The 17,881-nt window shown below is 35.4% G+C and overlaps 1 protein-coding gene across 8 annotated transcripts in view; it reads right to left on the bottom strand.

Moving 5' to 3' along the window:
* Positions 1-1,035: 1,035 nt before the first annotated feature.
* The window catches only part of LOC117316869 (neurofascin-like), a 35,710-nt gene continuing 18,864 nt past the window's right edge, over positions 1,036-17,881 (bottom strand). For 5 of the 8 annotated variants that reach the window (XM_033871654.1, XM_033871656.1, XM_033871655.1 and 2 more), the window contains 8 exons: positions 17,580-17,676; positions 16,432-16,637; positions 13,855-14,004; positions 12,401-12,553; positions 9,739-10,092; positions 9,017-9,154; positions 8,039-8,117; positions 1,036-6,128 (listed from right to left, as the gene is read on the bottom strand). In XM_033871654.1, coding sequence (XP_033727545.1) covers positions 5,933-6,128; positions 8,039-8,117; positions 9,017-9,154; positions 9,739-10,092; positions 12,401-12,553; positions 13,855-14,004; positions 16,432-16,637; positions 17,580-17,676 — 1,373 coding nt within the window. In that variant the 3' untranslated portion in view covers positions 1,036-5,932. The remainder of the gene's footprint in view (positions 6,129-8,038; positions 8,118-9,016; positions 9,155-9,738; positions 10,093-12,400; positions 12,554-13,854; positions 14,005-16,431; positions 16,638-17,579; positions 17,677-17,881) is intronic. The other 3 variants (XR_004530019.1, XR_004530020.1, XR_004530021.1) reach the window with 3 other exon arrangements.

The raw sequence follows: 17,881 nt of genomic DNA, 5'->3' as shown, positions 1-17,881 counted from the left end.
TTTTCGTTGATAAAAAATGTAATAAACAGAATATCTAACAGTGTCTTCAGTAAAACCAAATATATTTCACTCGTGTGGCTAATATTTTGATATTTTCACTCGTGAAAAATATCAAAATATTAGCCCCACTCGTGAAATATATTTGGTATTACTGAAGACACTGTTAGATATCCTCTATGGGTTAGTCTGCACTCAACTTCGGTTTTCGGAAGAACTCGGCAGTACCAGGGTTTACTTAGAACTCCAATGCCACGTATAGCTACCCCTATATATGATATAGGAATCTATTATAACGTTACCAAAACTTAATGGACATTTTAGTCGTATAGCTACCCCTATATATGATATAGGAATCTATTATAATGTTACCAAAACTTAATGGACATTTTAGTCGTATAGCTACCCCTTTATATGATATAGGAATCTATTATAACGTTACCAAAACTTAATGGACACTTTTAGTCGTAAGATAACCGTGATGATATCGATTTTCTTATTGTATATTTTCCGTTTCTGTATAGTAACACCCCTAATTTCCCAACATAAACACTGGCATGTTCATACTTTTTATTTGGGGAATATGATTCAGACTACCTGGTCTTATATATATATACAGGGCTTACCTTTCCCAAACACCCAGCTTTTGTCCTTTTCGAAATCAAATCTGATCAAATCCGTTCAGCACTTTCAATCATACCAAGTAGAGATTTAAAGGAAAAGTTGACCAACAACAGAACGAGACACCATATGGTATAAGCCGATAGGTCTTCGGATCAGGCAAGCTATTGAAAACAATATCACAAGCTATCACTAATTGTCCCGTTGCATATCAATCATTTAATCACTTCCGGATTCGATTTTTAAAATGTTGTAGTTCAAGGGAGGAAACTATCAACTTACGACATCAAATTGATTTTCAAATAAATATTTACTTGATTTGAAATATAATCTAGATTTCGTATATCTGGAAGATTTGGTGATATCTATTGTAAAGACATTGTCTTTTGACACGAGAAACAAGGCTAAAACAAGAAATATTGATATCAAATCTTTATTGATTAGATGAGGAAGGAAAAATACCGTGCCCTTCTGGACAATCAATACTCCTGTGGGGACCACACCCATACAGCCAGGGGGTGGACTACTGTTACCATGGAAACATGTAATGCACAGATAATTAATCATATCCAAATTAAAAACAACATGTGTTATTGAGATATCCATAAGAATATACTAGGTAAACTACTGATGTGTTCGAGTTTACATCTGGATACAGGGCGTAGATATGTTTAAAACTGGGCTGTACACGTATCACAGTTTGACAGATGGAAATGATCTCCCACCAACATTTACCTCTATAGAAAAGTGCAAACTATTGATAACAGATCAATACTGATACTGCTTTTGCTGATGGTATTTCTCTTTAGAATAACCAATACAATTAAAACAATCTGGAGAAAATGAAATTATAAAAAAAATTTAATTAAAATCAAAGTTATTCTAGCATTTTTGTCATTTGATGTATGGTATGACATTGTCTCCTGCACTCATCTGAGCATACCAAGGGCAGGTCACTTCCGATTTCCATCAACTCATCACATTATAAACATCTATATTATGTCTACTCATTGACAGAAATACAAAATATTACAAAATTTCAACAAAAAAAGTTCCTGGCCCAGGGCCTGCATAACCCAGGCTGCTATGTTTGACCTGGCAACCAGTCGCTAAGGTAACTCTTGTTGCTAAACAACAGCAAGCCATGCTTCCTCCGACATCTGTTGACAAATCCCCTCAAACTGACTTTCAGATGCATGTCAACATATAAGACGACACATTCAAGTCGATAGTCCACCCCACTTCTGATGTAACTGGATTTTGTCTCAGATGTTGAAAGAACATGGCCTGTCATGTAGTTAAGTAACTGCTACCTTGACGACTAGTGGGTACTACTAACATAGCAACCTGAGTCCTCTGGTCACGTGACCGACCTGGCAAATCAGCAAAACTCACGGATTAGGGCACTAATGTCAGACGACCAGAGGCTGCTGTAAAAACACCAAGACCTGCGGAACCCGTGTTTGTATAAAAATATAACAATTTAACAAACGATTGCACAGGAATGGTGTCCTATGTGTAATACTGGACTGATCTTGTTCCCTTACATAGTAAATCTAAGTTGTAACTTCGACATCTTCATTGTTAAAAAATATATATATATAATCAAATGCAAAAAAAAAGTTATAGGGTAAATTTGTTCAAAAATCGTTTTCGGCTGATTTCCGTTTCATACACAAATTTACCTTCATACAATTACAAGTCACTGGTACATGTTGCCAGCACAAGATTAATGTACACATGAATGACTGTTTTTGTGTACAACTATATATGTACCGGACAAACACACAGGGAATATTTACCTGTCGGGAATATTTACCGAAAACGAGGTTTGAATCACATACAGTGAAACATACAAAACATCTAAACAGAGAAATTTTACACAAGCTTATACTACTCCATAAATCAGGTGATCATGTGACAACAAAACTCATGTGACAACCATCCATGTGATCATGTGACAACAAAACTTATGATCATGTGACAACCATCCTTGTGATCATGTGACAACAAAATTTTAGATCATATGACAATAAATCTTGTGATCATACGATTGGCATGAAAATTCAAAATAAAGCTATAAATGGGTACAACTTTCATCTTTAAAAGAAACTGAAGCCCAAACTTCAACCCAAGGCTATACATTGGCAGACTGCCTATACTTATAGATGTCACCGAAAACATTTAAATGCTTTTTTTTCAGCATCAAGACTTAAAACACATGCAGAATCACTTTCTGTTACATAATCTTTCTCTTAAAAATCATTGTTAGTTTATCAAACTTTTAAAATAATGATATTCAAAGTGATAATACAACTATAATGTCAATATTATATATACATAGTGTTGTGTAGGACACAGGCTGGCCTTGGGAGTGGCTAAAACAATCATGCCACTCATCACAATATAAACTAGTTTAATATGGCACCTTTCAATATTCAGATAAAACTGCAGGAACTCTCATCTTTGTTTGGTTTTGAAACAGTCCAATTAACATGATTGTGTTTTTGGGTTTATTAAGTCTCAAAATAAATTTACTCTAAGAAAATATTAGTCATAAAACTTGTGCCATATGAAATGTCTACTGATGCCATTTTCATAAACCTGGGACTGTGATAATAAGATTTTTACCAAACTACTAATACAGAGATGTGTAGAAGACTATCGTATGATATGACTCCAAACAGTATCATACTTCACCAATATACATCTGATTTGTGTGACAGCTATTTCCCCCCCAGTCAATTAGGTCCAAATTGACAAAATTAATTTTCATAAAATTTACGCGTTTCTTTCACCGAACATGAAAAATTTATCTTGAAATATTGAGATTCGACACCTGTTGGATTAGATATTCGATCTACTTATCAAGCCAACAAAAAAGTTGGATATCACTCTGAAATGTAGAACTTCTTTTCTGATACATGTAATATTTGTTTGTTGACAGACAGGTACAGGTACCATATTAAATCCCCAATGATAGACTTTTCTCTATGATACTCTCAATATCAAAGTACTGGAGATTCACACACAAAGTTAACGGCTTGAAATGCCACTAATAAACTTGACCACTTCTGATAAATGTTTCACTTATATGGAAATCAACCATCAAAAGATTCAACCTATATCACTATAGAAATCTAAAAAGAAATTAAACCTACACTACAGAAACACATTTTGGTTAAAAATCATAAACATCTCGGGACCAATGCATTTGCTAGGACACAAAACTTTCATAAGCGTTACTCAAATCTCATACAGACTTTTCTTCTGAAATAGACAAAGAACAAAAAAAAACAAAAAAAAATCCTAAAAAAATTAACAGAATTTTGATTTTCCTCTTCATTATTGAGAGTAACACTCTGTAGTAGTTAACACAACCGTAATATTAATTCCACGTAACATGGAATGATTGATTTAGTGTGGAATGTACCTCAAATATGAAATGAAAAGTGATGGTGAAGTTACGACAGGAATGGATGTTACCTTTCACCCTATCATTCAACAAATTCATTGGCATGGAAATCTAACTTCAATCAAAAATAAATCTTTTCAATTTTATCTCAATGCCTAATCTATCAAATCCCTGTCACCTCCCTCCCCCTCCCCCTCTCCCTCTCCAAAACAAAACTAAATTAATGTAGTTTTGAACAGCATGCTTCCACACAACTTGCCAGTCATCAGATTTTTTTCTTCATTTAGATAATTCCATACAACTGAAAACTTGTCCAGGGAAAAATGAAATATATTGGAATGTATAGTTTAAATTACAATAAAGAAATGTTTTAGATCCACAAATCTCTGGGAAAAAAAGAAAGAAGTTTTAATGTTTAGACAGGTTACCTGGAATATTTGGAATGTTAACAATAATTAAACCTGGAATATTTGGAATGTTAACAATTACTAAACCTGGAATATTTGGAATGTTAACAATTACTAAACCTGGAATTTTTGGAATGTTAACAATTACTAAACCTGGAATTTCTGGAATGTTAACAATAATTAAATCTGGAATTTTTCTGGAATGTTAACAATTACTAAACCTGGAATTTCTGGAATGTTAACAATAACTAAACCCTGGAATTTTTGGAATGTTAACAATTACTAAACCTGGAATTTCTGGAATGTTAACAATTACTAAACCTGGAATTTCTGGAATGTTAACATTTCTGGAATGTTAACAATAAGTAAACTTGGAATTTCTGGAATGTTAACAATTATTAAACCTGGAATTTCTGGAATGTTAACAATTACTAAACCTGGAATTTCTGGAATGTTATCAATTACTAAACCCTGGAATTTTTGGAATGTTAACAATTACTAAACCTGGAATATTTGGAATGTAAACAATTACTAAACCTGGAATATTTGGAATGTTAACAATACCTTAACCCTGGAATTTTTGGAATGTTAACAATTACTAAACCTGGAATTTCTGGAATGTTTACAATTACTAAACCTGGAATTTCTGGAAGGTTTCTATTGACATTTATAGTACATCTGATAAGTCGCAGAAACATAATAGAGAATACACAGATTTTTTCCCGATGTTCAACTATTAAAAATTTTCTGAAGCAAATTATCAGTTGATTTTCTTTTTTAACTACATACTTTTGCAAAATTGAAATCAGTCAATCACTAACTGCACCTTCAAATGTTCTTTTAGTTTTAAAGAGAAGTTACTTTTAATTTCTAGGGATATTATTTTCACATTTTTAACTTAGAAAATGTAAAATGAAATATTGAAGTCAGATAATTTCTCTGAGAAATGCATCCTTTTTTAACTTTAAAATTAAAAAGATAAAAAAAAAATGCATCCATTCAAAAACATCCTGTACAGAAATTGATGTTAAAACTTGAAAACAATGTTTGATTTGTACTTTGTAATACACCCCTAGTGGTATTTTTATAATTTGAACAATCTAATTCTTCTTTTCATTTTTTTACATTCTTTTTTCTTGTTGTCTTGTTTCTGGCTGCTGACACTAAACCACATTTCCAGTATCTTTAGGTAAAATTATTTTTTATAAAACAACAAAAAATACACCTAAAGCTACTCGAAATCATGAGAAACAAAATGTCCAAGTGAAGCCGTGACAAAATGGCTGTCTTGTTTTGATAAGCACTACAATTTTTGGTAAACTGATCATTTTCTTAAAAAAATAAATTGGTCTTGCACCAGTTAGTATCTTGATTTCTGTGTTAAGACTGGACATGACCATCATTTAAAATTTTAATGTTTTTTAGAAAATTTATATGACCAGTAGCTGTAAAGGACATTTGTATTTTGGGTAATTGACAGTAGTCTACAGTCTTAGACGACTGACTGGTTTGGAGGGTGACGTTTGCTGTCGGTGTATTGACCAATGAAAGAGCCATCTTCATTGAACTTTGAAGTGTCGAAGTCAATGCCATATTCCTGGTCTAGGTCATCGTCACTGTCGTAGTCCTTGTCGCTGTCGTTTAGGGACATTCTATCATTGGTGGGTTTCTCATCATCAAAACCGTCCCTGTGAAAAAACATGTAATTTCAAAGTATAAGAAGGTATAACATACAATTCAAATTCATTTTTAAAGCCAACACAAACTCGTTAAAGGTAAAAACGAATCCACTCTCCTGCCAAAACAAACTCATTAAAGGTACTAACAAATCCACTCTGGTATAAACACGACTCGTTCCAAGGTAAACCTACTCAGGGGTGTAAAAAGTTTTTTAAGTTGCGGGCAAGTAAAATTCTGAAATTCACTTACCCGAATGCAATTTTCTACTTGCACCATACTTAATGCATTTCCATGAAATATAGGAAGTCCGTATATAAATAATTTATTGAATATTTCATCATTTGATAATAACTAAGTTAAAAATATTTAAAATCTGAAATTGGAAGAAAACAATACATATCATAATTTAAATTGCAGCTAGGTTTTGTGTTATTATTTTTTCTTATTTTTTGCTTTTAATTTCAAGTCCAGATTCCTTTCTGAATATTAGTCACACAAATCATACTTCTTGTTTTGAAAAACAAAGATCGTTTAACCCTTTGCCACATGCAGGTTATAACACTTCAGCACTCTGTGCCAATAGTGCAAAGATACATTGTTGCAATGCAACATTATTGCGCTGACTGAAATATACATACACCATCTCAATGGCAGTTTTTGAGAAATTAAGCTTTGTTTTGATTAATTTTTCTAAACCTAATTTTAAAAGTGAAGTAGTTGTTTTAGACATTTTTAGTAAGTTACAATTATGTTCAGAATTTCTTAAATTTTAATTCTGTGCTATTTTCTTTATAAAACCAACAACACATAACCACGAAATCAGCTGTATACAAACAGAACAGAAAAATTTCAAAATATTTTGACAATGTAATTTATAATTCATTGAATTCCTGTACATGAAATGATTCATCATTAACTCCCAAATGAAACAAACTGCATTTTCAAAGTTTTCACAAGAATATTTCAACAGTTCAGGCTTAAGCCTAGAATATTTTATATCCGATGTCGCGACGAAGGAATGTGTATCCGACCATTTCGGGTCAAATCTACCTTCGTTTTTCAAATGCCAGCGAGCGTAGTTATTAATGTGTCGAGCTATGGTGGAAAACTGATTCTCATTGAAGAAAAGGTAGAAATAATCAATGGGACTTGCAGTATCAAAATCAAAAGTTTCTGGAAGTACTGGCCCCGTTTCCCTAACAAAATCATTTACTGTGATCGGCGAAAAATCTCGGTCAACATTACCTAATGGCGGCGGTACAACTAGTCGCCGTTCGTCCTCATTTTCGGACTCGTTATCTGTTGACAGTTCATTTAGAACATCGTTAAGATCAATATCTGACTCAATGTATTCAGGTCCAAAGCCATCGAACTCTAAATTATCATCATCGTCGTCAAAAACGTCGCGCAAAATCGTAGCCACAGCCGCCATCACGCCTCGTTGTTGTCACACTTTTCTACACTCATGACTCACACTTTCTAGGTTAATTTATTCAAAAACTTTCGTATGAATGACGTTTACAAATCTGATTGGTCGATGCATTGATATCTTCTTAAAATAGTATCAGGGATTTCCAGATAGGTGTCGCTCTCAATCACGGGATTTTCCATGTCTAAGTTTACCGAACCGGCATGGCGTCGAGAGGCGCTTACATTGAGATAACGTAGAGGCGTCGAGAAGCGCTTACATGGAGATAATGCAGAGGCGTCGAGAAGCGCTTACATGTGGCAAGGGGTAAAGGCGTCCAGAGGCGCTTACATGTGGCAAAGGGTTAACAGATACAAATTTCTTTGTGTAATAAAAATTTTCAGTCAAGTATTATAGTAAGTAACCTCTTTCTTCAGGATATAATAAAATAATTTGGTTTTAACGTGAGTTATTTAATTTAGCTTAATGTTACGGACTGTGATTACTTACGCTCTTGACAGATCATGGAAACCACTGTTAGCCAGTTCTTTCTCCGGGTCATGTCCAGCTGCCAATTCTTTTTTGTCCACTGAAAAAAAAAAAGAAAGGTTTTCAGTCATGTACTGGGTGCTTGAGGGATAGGGGAGATAATCAATCAGTTATTCATAAGGGGAGATAATCTATCTTCTGTACAGGGGAGATAATCCTTCAATTACACAGGGGAGACAAAGCAATCACCAATTGGAAAGCCTTGTCATTTTATATGAAACTGGGTTTTCTCTTGCACAGTGAGAAGTTGTTTAAAGATTTTAGCATATTTAACCCATGTGACCTTGAATGAAGGTCAATGTCATTTACATGGTCAATGTCATTCATTTGTACAATCTTGATATCCCTTCACCCCAGCATACAACAGGACAAATATCAGGCATCTAAACCTACAAAAGTGACTGGTTATTCATATCTTGTGATACTGATCAACTGTTTTTAAATAGTTCAAATCTTTATACAACAGTTTTGAAATGAATTTTTATACTTGGTATGCTGTTGTAAAAATTTCACTAGTAGGGTGTAGATCAATGCAATCTAATAAAAGGTGTTTACCAATAAGTATTTTGTTGTATACGATGCACTGAGGCGGGTAATAATGCTTCAGAAAGTAGTTATAAGCACAATATACATCAATATTCATTCTTGCCAATTTCATCTCATTTTGACAGCCATATTTTTATAAATTGCAAGATTTACATATCAGTGAAGCAAGGAAACCAACTAGCACTTTTAAATTCTGGGCCGATGAAACATTTTACTAACACCTATCACTTCTGACTTTATCCTTGCGTTAATAGATTCAACATGATATCATGAACTTTCATCATTATTTATATCACAAAAACTGATGTTTATATCCCCATGAACCCAGTCTCCGAAAAAAACAGTTAACAAGGGTAGTTATCTCTTTATACAGAAAGTTCTAGTACTACTCACATGGATAGGTACCACCTCTATTTCTGTAGAGGAGACAGACGATGAGGAAGATGACAATGAAAAGGACGATGACGCCTAGGATGATTGCAATGATGATCGGGTTGAAACCTCCGGCAGTAGTCACCACAACAGGAGCAGCTACAAAAACAACGTTGATCTTTAAAACACCATTTGCCCAGTGACATATATATCCATAAATTATTGTTACTATTTTCAAATATTTTTTTTTTTTGTAAGAGTTCATTATTTATTTCGATGCTTCGGCTAGGGATCGAACCAGGATCACTGGCGCTCTAGGAAGGACAGTAACAGTTCATTATTTATTTCAATGCTTCGGCTAGGAATCGAACCAGGATCTCTGGCTAACAGTCTTCCACTCTAGGAAGGACAGTTAGAGTTCATTATTTGTTTCAATGCTTCGGCTAGGGATCAAACCAGGATCTCTGGCTAACAGTCTTCCAGTCTAGGAAGGACAGTAACAGACAGAAAACGCTTACCCTACAGGACCACCTGGTCTTATCCTCCTTGTACTTTTAAGTTGCCATGCAAAGCTACATTTTGTTCATATTTTAAGTATGTTTGATCAATATTTAGTAAATAAGCATGTTTGTTTTGTCGATATTCATCTGTTTTTCAAAAGTCAAAGTCTCATTTTGTTATTAATTTTTGTTTTTAAATTTTTACATCTGCTGATGAAGTGTAACTGGGAAGTCTATACTTACGATTGATGCTGTCATCAGTGGTCACCTCGGAAAAATATGTTTTCTCTTCATGGTCATGGAAAACACGGAGTTTGTAGGAACCTACAAGTTTGAATATTTCTCCTCCTTCTAAGTTAGCACCGTTAAGTGTTAGGTTGGATCTATCACTGGACAGTACCAGCTCTTCTGGGAAGTTGGAACCAAAGTTATCTCCAACATCGTTATTATAGAAGATGTCACCATCCTTGTTTGTAAAGGACCAGCTGTACTTCAGTGTAAACAGGGGGTCGGTTGTGGCATCTACTGCGAGGTATTTCACTTCCTCCGGTAGCAGTTCCATTTCCTCTGGAGGAGTGTAAGTAACCACGATGGGGTCTACAATTAAACAAATGTAGAATACAGATTTGTACATAACCATGACGGGGGTCGACAATAAACATCTACAGATTTATACATAACCACGACGGGATCTACAATAAACATCTATAGATTTGTACATAACCATGACGGAATCTACAATAAACATCTACAGATTTGTACATAACCACGACGGGGTCTACAATTAAACAAATGTAATCTACAGATTTGTACATAACCATGATCGGGGTCTACAATAAACATCTATAGATTTGTACATAACCACGAAGGGGTCTACAATACACATCTACAGATTTGTACATAACCATGATCGGGGTCTACAATAAACATCTACAGATTTGTACATAACCATGACGATTACAGCACATGCGTGACTCGCTAATTTTCACACAAGTTCCTCATATGCCAAGTACACCCACTTACACAACAATAGCCAACAAAATTTGAGAAAAAGTGTTGTAATATCTGTAAGATAGTCCTTTTGTTAGTGACGATTGCAAATTATTTGGAAAATACCTCACTTCTTTGAAGTTGCAGGGAGAAGGAATAGAGGGTCCTATTTTCCATAATGTTAAAAAATGAATAAAAATATGTATTTTTTTTTACTGACACAAATAAAAGTAATTGTTTAACTGATTAACAGTAAAAAAAAATGTAGGAAATGCATTTTTGAAATTTATATTAAACAAAGAGGGAAATTTCTAGAATGTTGCATTTTGAGGATTTCCATTGTAACAAAAAATATGCACTGTTGAAAAATGAATATGAACAGAAATCATTAACAAAATCATCCTAAAAAGGATTCTAACAAATTGTAAAGATTTCAAAATTAACGTTGCTGTACTTTACGTAATACAGTGCATTCCGCTTAATTGGGTTGTCCATTTGCGGGGACTTTTTACCTGATTAACCGACTTATGCAATAAGCCGAAATGCACGTCGCCGTCTTGGATTTGGTCCATAATGGTTGTCAGACTTGGTTCGATTTTGGATGAAAATATTTGCGTTATTATGTTAATAAACAGTTTGGATGAAAATATTTGCGTTATTATTGTTGATAAACGGTGTTTTTGTTTGTGCTTTTACTGAAGTCAAATAGTCATATTACTAATTGTATAAAAATATATGTATTAAAATAAGAAACCTTACAATTGTTTCTTATTCGCGACACAGTACAATCGTAGCACCTCAAATCGGGGGTCATACATCCCTGTTTCATCCACGTGTTCCTAATTTGACATACGATCTAAGGACTCGCCGACAATTACAGCTAAAGTCATTTATATTTATCCTAGAGCTCGAGGCATTCTTTTGTTCTCTATTACGTTTTTAATATTCTATATTATTTCCAATTGCCAAAGCACAGAGATCGGAGAAACCAAGTTTAATTGGGTCGTTTCCTGTGGTATAAATACGACCTTGACAGTACTGGCAGTCACTGATAAAACAACACGAAATACAATGTAATGTTTTTATTAACCAGTTCGTATCCTTACCTGAATAGGAATTATGAGCTAACGTAGGGCGTCTATCCTTTTACTGCTCGCTACTGTTTTTTTAATAACTCACCTGTGTACCGGTGTCGTCACATTTCCCTTCGGCGAACCCCTCACTTTGGATTCGCCACATACAGTGATATCAATCGATCTGTAGCAATGGCAGACCCAGGTCAAACCCTATTGTTTTGGTTTCTGCTTCGAAGATTTTACATCTCAGAAGTAAAAGTTTAATTGTCTAGTAGCTTAATTATGCTTTTAAACCCCCATTACGTTTGGCCTGCTGCTGACTCTAAAAATAACATTTAATTTTACCCACAATTCTTAATCGACTTCCTGTTGGGGGAAAAACCCCACGAGGCATAATTATCAACAACACAGTTCTGAACATGGCAAAACCCCAACATAACATTATCGTTTAAGGTAATATTTTACCGGTTTTTGACATTTTAACCATCTAAATTACCCTATTTGTTGATAAATGTCCAAAACTTAAAGAAATACGTAATGACTTCCGTGAAAATCAGATTATTTCTATTTTTTTGTCCCGATTGTTCTATTCGAATAACCGAAAAATGCGACTTTTCCAACCCAATTACACGAATTTTTTTGACATGATTTATGAGAAAATGGTTTTGGTTTTTGAAATTTTACCCAATTAAACGAAATACCCGATTAACTGGAAAGTACTGTACATCCTATTAATATATGACTAAATTATATCTGACCCTGAAGTAACCACATGTCTTAGCATATACAATAAAGACCTGACTAATGTGAATTCTCCACGACCTATAAATTTGACATACCTATAACGACAAGCGTCGCATCACGCATGAAGACACCTTCGCTGTTAGAAGTCATACACTGGAAACTGCCGGTGTTTGTTTTCTGTACTTTATTGACGATCAGGACTTTTCCATTTGCCTCTTTTCTGTAGCGTTGTTCAAAACCAACCTCAGCTGTAAAAGAAGCTCGAGCTTCAATACATCCATCATAACATATTAAGTATCCCAGTGTCTACCAGAATCTGAAATCCCCACCTTACACCTATGTCAAGGCAGAGAAATATCCTCCCTTCCCCGGGTCAACAAGGATGAAAAATATCCTCCCTTCCCCGAGTCAACAAGGATGAAAAATATCCTCCCTTCCCTGAGTCAACAAGGATGGAAAATATCCTCCCTTCCCCGAGTCAACAAGGATGGAAAATATCCTCCCTTCCCCGAGTCAACAAGGATGGAAAATATCCTCCCTTCCCCGAGTCAACAAGGATGGAAAATATCCTCCCTTCCCCGAGTCAACAAGGATGGAAAATATCCTCCCTTCCCCGAGTCAACAAGGATGGAAAATATCCTCCCTTCCCCGAGTCAACAAGGATGGAAAATATCCTCCCTTCCCCGAGTCAGCAAGGATGAGAAATATCCTCCCTTCCCAGAGTCAACAAGGATGAGAAAATATCCTCCCTTCCCCGAGGCAACAAGGATGAGAAATATCCTCCCTTCCCCGAGTCAACAAGGATGGAAAATATTATCCCTTCCCCGAGTCAACAAGGATAAGAAATATCCTCCCTTCCCCGAGTCAACAAGGATGGAAAATATTATCCCTTCCCCGAGTCAACAAGGATGAGAAATATCCTCCCTTCCCCGAATCAAAAAGGATGAACAATCTTTCGCTTCCCGTATTTTTGTAAGGTTACCAAACAAGAGAAATTTGATCTCATATTTTACCAATATATTCATTGCTTGTATACAAGTGATTGAGAAGGTTTAAATATAACTGTTATATGCTTAATTTATTATTAAAAGTATTGATAACAAAGGCCAAGATGTGTAATAATGTACTCCAGATGAACATAAATTTTCTACAAATGGTTAATTATAATAAATTCTGTGTTAAATTTAGAAAACCAGATATCAACAATGATCGATCAATCTCGATTTTCCTCCTAATCAATTCTGAAAGAAAAACAACTTCCATCACTAGCATCTATAGGGTTTTAATAAGTTTTCAAAGTACAAATATATATACACTACCATCAGTAATTAGACCCCCGTTGAAGTACAATGATATATACACTACCATCAGTAATTAGACCCCCGTTGAAGTACAATGATATATACACTACCATCAGTAATTAGAGCCCCGTTGAAGTACAATGATATATACACTACCATCAGTAATTAGACCCCCGTTGTAGTACAATGATATATACACTACCTTCAGTAATTAGAGCCCCGTTGTAGTACAATGATATATACACTACCTTCAGTAATTAGAGCCCCGTTGAAGTACCAAGTGGGTACGGCAGGTTCCAGCTCGCCTGGTAGAGAAGTAGTGTTACAATAAAACTTGGCAGCAGTTCCTATGGGTTTGACAACATTTTGCATCTGATCACTATTCGCCTGAGGTGGACCTGAAATGATAATAAGTTGATTTATCTCTTTGTTGACCATTTTCTCTAGTAAGTAACCAAGTAAGTACATCTGGTCAGAAACAACAAACCTCTGGGAAAGAGGACCAGTGCACTCTGTAATATCTAGAATTTTTTTCAGATGAGTTCAAAATACCCAATACTAAGAGATAAACTTGGTTCTCTAAATTTGAGGAAACAAATAAAACGAGTTCCATTCCAAAAATCTCTTCTTAGTTAAGGAAAACCTCTTACCTGTCACATTAAGGAAAACCTCTTACCTGTAACATTAAGGACAAGAGATCCCAGAGGGATCTTGGCGCCCACCATTGAATGATCTTCATAGGTTCCATGTCAGATTGATCTTTTCTCTACTTTTCCCTTCATTTTACTAATCTGTGCAAATTTAGATATCCCTCCAGTACTTTTCAAACAAGGGAATCCTAGCTATATAAGAAATTTGAGATTTAACGATAATGGCTGTTTGTTTGCCAGGTTGTTTTCCGGACAGACTGGTCCAAAAATGCAATGCAAGTGACCAAGGGGAACCTACTTATGAAATTTGAGAAAGATCCATTCAGTACTTTGAGAAATAGAGATAACAAACTTCAATTGTCAAAATCCAAGATGGCTGCCTGTCGGCCATGTTGTTTTCAGATTGGTCTCAAATCGCAATATGCATAACTAGGCACCAAGGGAAACTTACATATGAAATTTGAGAAAGATCCATTCAGTACTTTCTCAGAAATAGTGATAACAAACATCAATTGTCAAAATCCAAGATGGCTGCCTGTCGGCCATGTTGTTTTCAGATTGGTCTCAAATCGCAATATGCATAACTAGGCACCAAGGGAAATCTACATATGAAATTTCAGAAAGATCCCTTCAGTACTTTCTCAGAAATAGCGATAACAAACTTCAATTGTCAAAATCCAAGATGGCTGCCTGTCGGCCATGTTGCTTTCGGATTGGTCTCAAAACGCAATATGCATAACTAGGCACCAAGGGAAACCTACATATGAAATTTCAGAAAGATCCATTCAGTACTTTCTCAGAAATAGTGATAACAAACATCAATTGTCAAAATCCAAGATGGCTGCCTGTCGGCCATGTTGTTTTCAGATTGGTCTCAAATCGCAATATGCATAACTAGGCACCAAGGGAAATCTACATATGAAATTTCAGAAAGATCCCTTCAGTACATTCTCAGAAATAGCGATAACAAACTTCAATTGTCAAAATCCAAGATGGCTGCCTGTCGGCCATGTTGTTATCCGATTGGTCTAAAAACGCAATATGCATAACTAGGCACCAAGGGGAACCTTCATATGAAATTTGAGAAAGATCCATTCAGTACTTTCTCAGAAATAGTGATAACAAACATCAATTGTCAAAATCCAAGATGGCTGCCTGTCGGCCATGTTGTTTTCCGATTAGTCTCAAATCGCAATATGCATAACTAGGCACCAAGGGGAACATACATATGAAATTTGAGAAAGATCCCTTCAGTACTTTCTCAGAAATAGTGATAACAAACATCAATTGTCAAAATCCAAGATGGCTGCCTGTCGGCCGTGTTGTTTTCCGATTGGTCTCAAATCGCAATATGCATAACTAGGCACCAAGGGGAACCTACATATGAAATTTGAGAAAGATCCCTTCAGTACTTTCTCAAAAACTGAGATAACAAACTTCAATTGTCAAAATCCAAGATGGCTGCCTGTCGGCCATGTTGTTATCCGATTGGTCTCAAAACGCAATATGCATAACTAGTCACCAAGGGGAACCTTCATATGAAATTTGAGAAAGATCCATTCAGTACTTTCTCAGAAATAGCGATAACAAACTTCAATTGTCAAAATCCAAGATGGCTGCCTGTCGGCCATTTTGTTTGCCGATTGGTCTCAAAATGCAATATGCATAACTAGGCACCAAGGGGAACCTACATATGAAATTTGAGAAAGATCCCTTCAGTACTTTCTCAAAAATAGAGATAACAAACTTCAATTGTCAAAATCCAAGATGGCTGCCTGTCGGCCATTTTGTTTTCCGATTGGTCTAAAAATGCAATATGCATAACTAGGCACCAAGGGGAACCTACATATGAAATTTGAGAAAGATCCTTTTAGTACTTTCTCAGAAATAGCGATAACAAACTTCAATTGTCAAAATCCAAGATGGCTGCCTGTCGGCCATTTTGTTTTCCGATTGGTCTCAAAATGCAATATGCATAACTAGGCACCAAGGGGAACCTACATATGAAATTTGAGAAAGATTCTTTCAGTACTTTCTGAGAAATAGCGATAACAAGAATTGTTTACGGACGGAGGGACGGACGGACGGACGGACGGACGGACGGACGACGGACCACGGACGCAGGGCGATTTGAATAGCCCACCATCTGATGATGGTGGGCTAAAAACCTCTTACCTGTCACGTTAAGGAAAACCACTGCAGACTTTTTGATAACTCCATTATAGTTCTGTGTGCCCCAACACTTGTAATTCATTTCATCTCCAGGTGTCAGATTCTTTATTCTCAGTATCCTGTTGTAATTCAACAGCATGTATTTATCTCCGCTTCCAGGAACTATTTCATCATCGTTCTCGTCAAACCATGTGATTGTTGGCAATGGACTACAAATATATGAATAGTTAGTTTTAATTTGGAAATACTGAGAATTGGAGCAGTAGAACAGTAGATGGCCAGATCTGTTATAAACAAAGCTACAGTACGGGAATTAGAACGGTAGACGGTCAGATCTGTTATAAACAAAGCTACAGTACGGGAATTAGAACAGTAGACGGTCAGATCTGTTATTAACAAAGCTACAGTACAGGAATTAGAACGGTAGACGGTCAGATCTGTTATAAACATAGCTACAGTACGGGAATTAGAACAGTAGACGGTCAGATCTGTTATAAACAAAGCTACAGTACGGGAATTAGAACGGTAGACGGTCAGATCTGTTATAAACATAGCTACAGTACGGGAATTAGAACACACACGGTCAGATCTGTTATAAACATAGCTACAGTACGGGAATTAGAACGGTAGACGGTGAGATCTGTTATAAACAAAGCTACAGTACGGGAATTAGAACGGTAGACGGTGAGATCTGTTATAAACAAAGCTACCCTACAATATTTAAACAGGCATTCTCATGCCCCAGTAAAACAAATTCAGAAATGGTTACCTATATAAACCTCACAATGATGATTATGATCTTATAACAGTACAAAATTATTGGAGACTTTTTTTTGTGTGTTAAGGATTAAAAAATTAGCTTTCTCCCTCAACATTTAAGATAGAACCCTTTATTCATTACACAGCATGAAAACTTTCATGTTTCTTTCACTACTTCATTTTTTCATCTCACTTGCTCTACTTTCTTCCATCATCTATTCTTCAGTTAAATTCATACAATACATCTCTGTATTTGATATACTTACTAGCCAGAGAAAATACACTGTAATTGTCTGATACCAATGTATGTTGTTGTTTTGTTTACTTACTAGCCAGAGAAAATACACTGTAATTGTCCGATACCAATATATGTTGTTGTTTTGTTTACTTACTAGCCAGAGAAAATACACTGTAATTCGGCTGATTTTCCTTTGGTGCCCGTTGCTCCTCTGTTATATTTTAGCTCCATATCCTTAAGGCCTGGATTATCTGGAAATGAAATTCACATGTTATTTATTCAATAAGTTTACAATGGAATTTGTTAATGACGTTATTCTAAACAAGAGACTGACAGGACTAAACAAATGTGGTTTTACTGTGTGTTGACCCCTATTACCATGTGGATATACTAGGATGTTAATATAATGGCTGTCGTAGTGTGTTACATAGTTATAATTTACTGTATTATATAACA

Source organism: Pecten maximus, chromosome 18 (genome assembly GCF_902652985.1).
Source record: "Pecten maximus chromosome 18, xPecMax1.1, whole genome shotgun sequence".
NCBI classification, from domain to species: Eukaryota; Metazoa; Mollusca; class Bivalvia; order Pectinida; family Pectinidae; genus Pecten; species Pecten maximus.
This window is presented reverse-complemented; position numbering and strand designations above follow the sequence as displayed.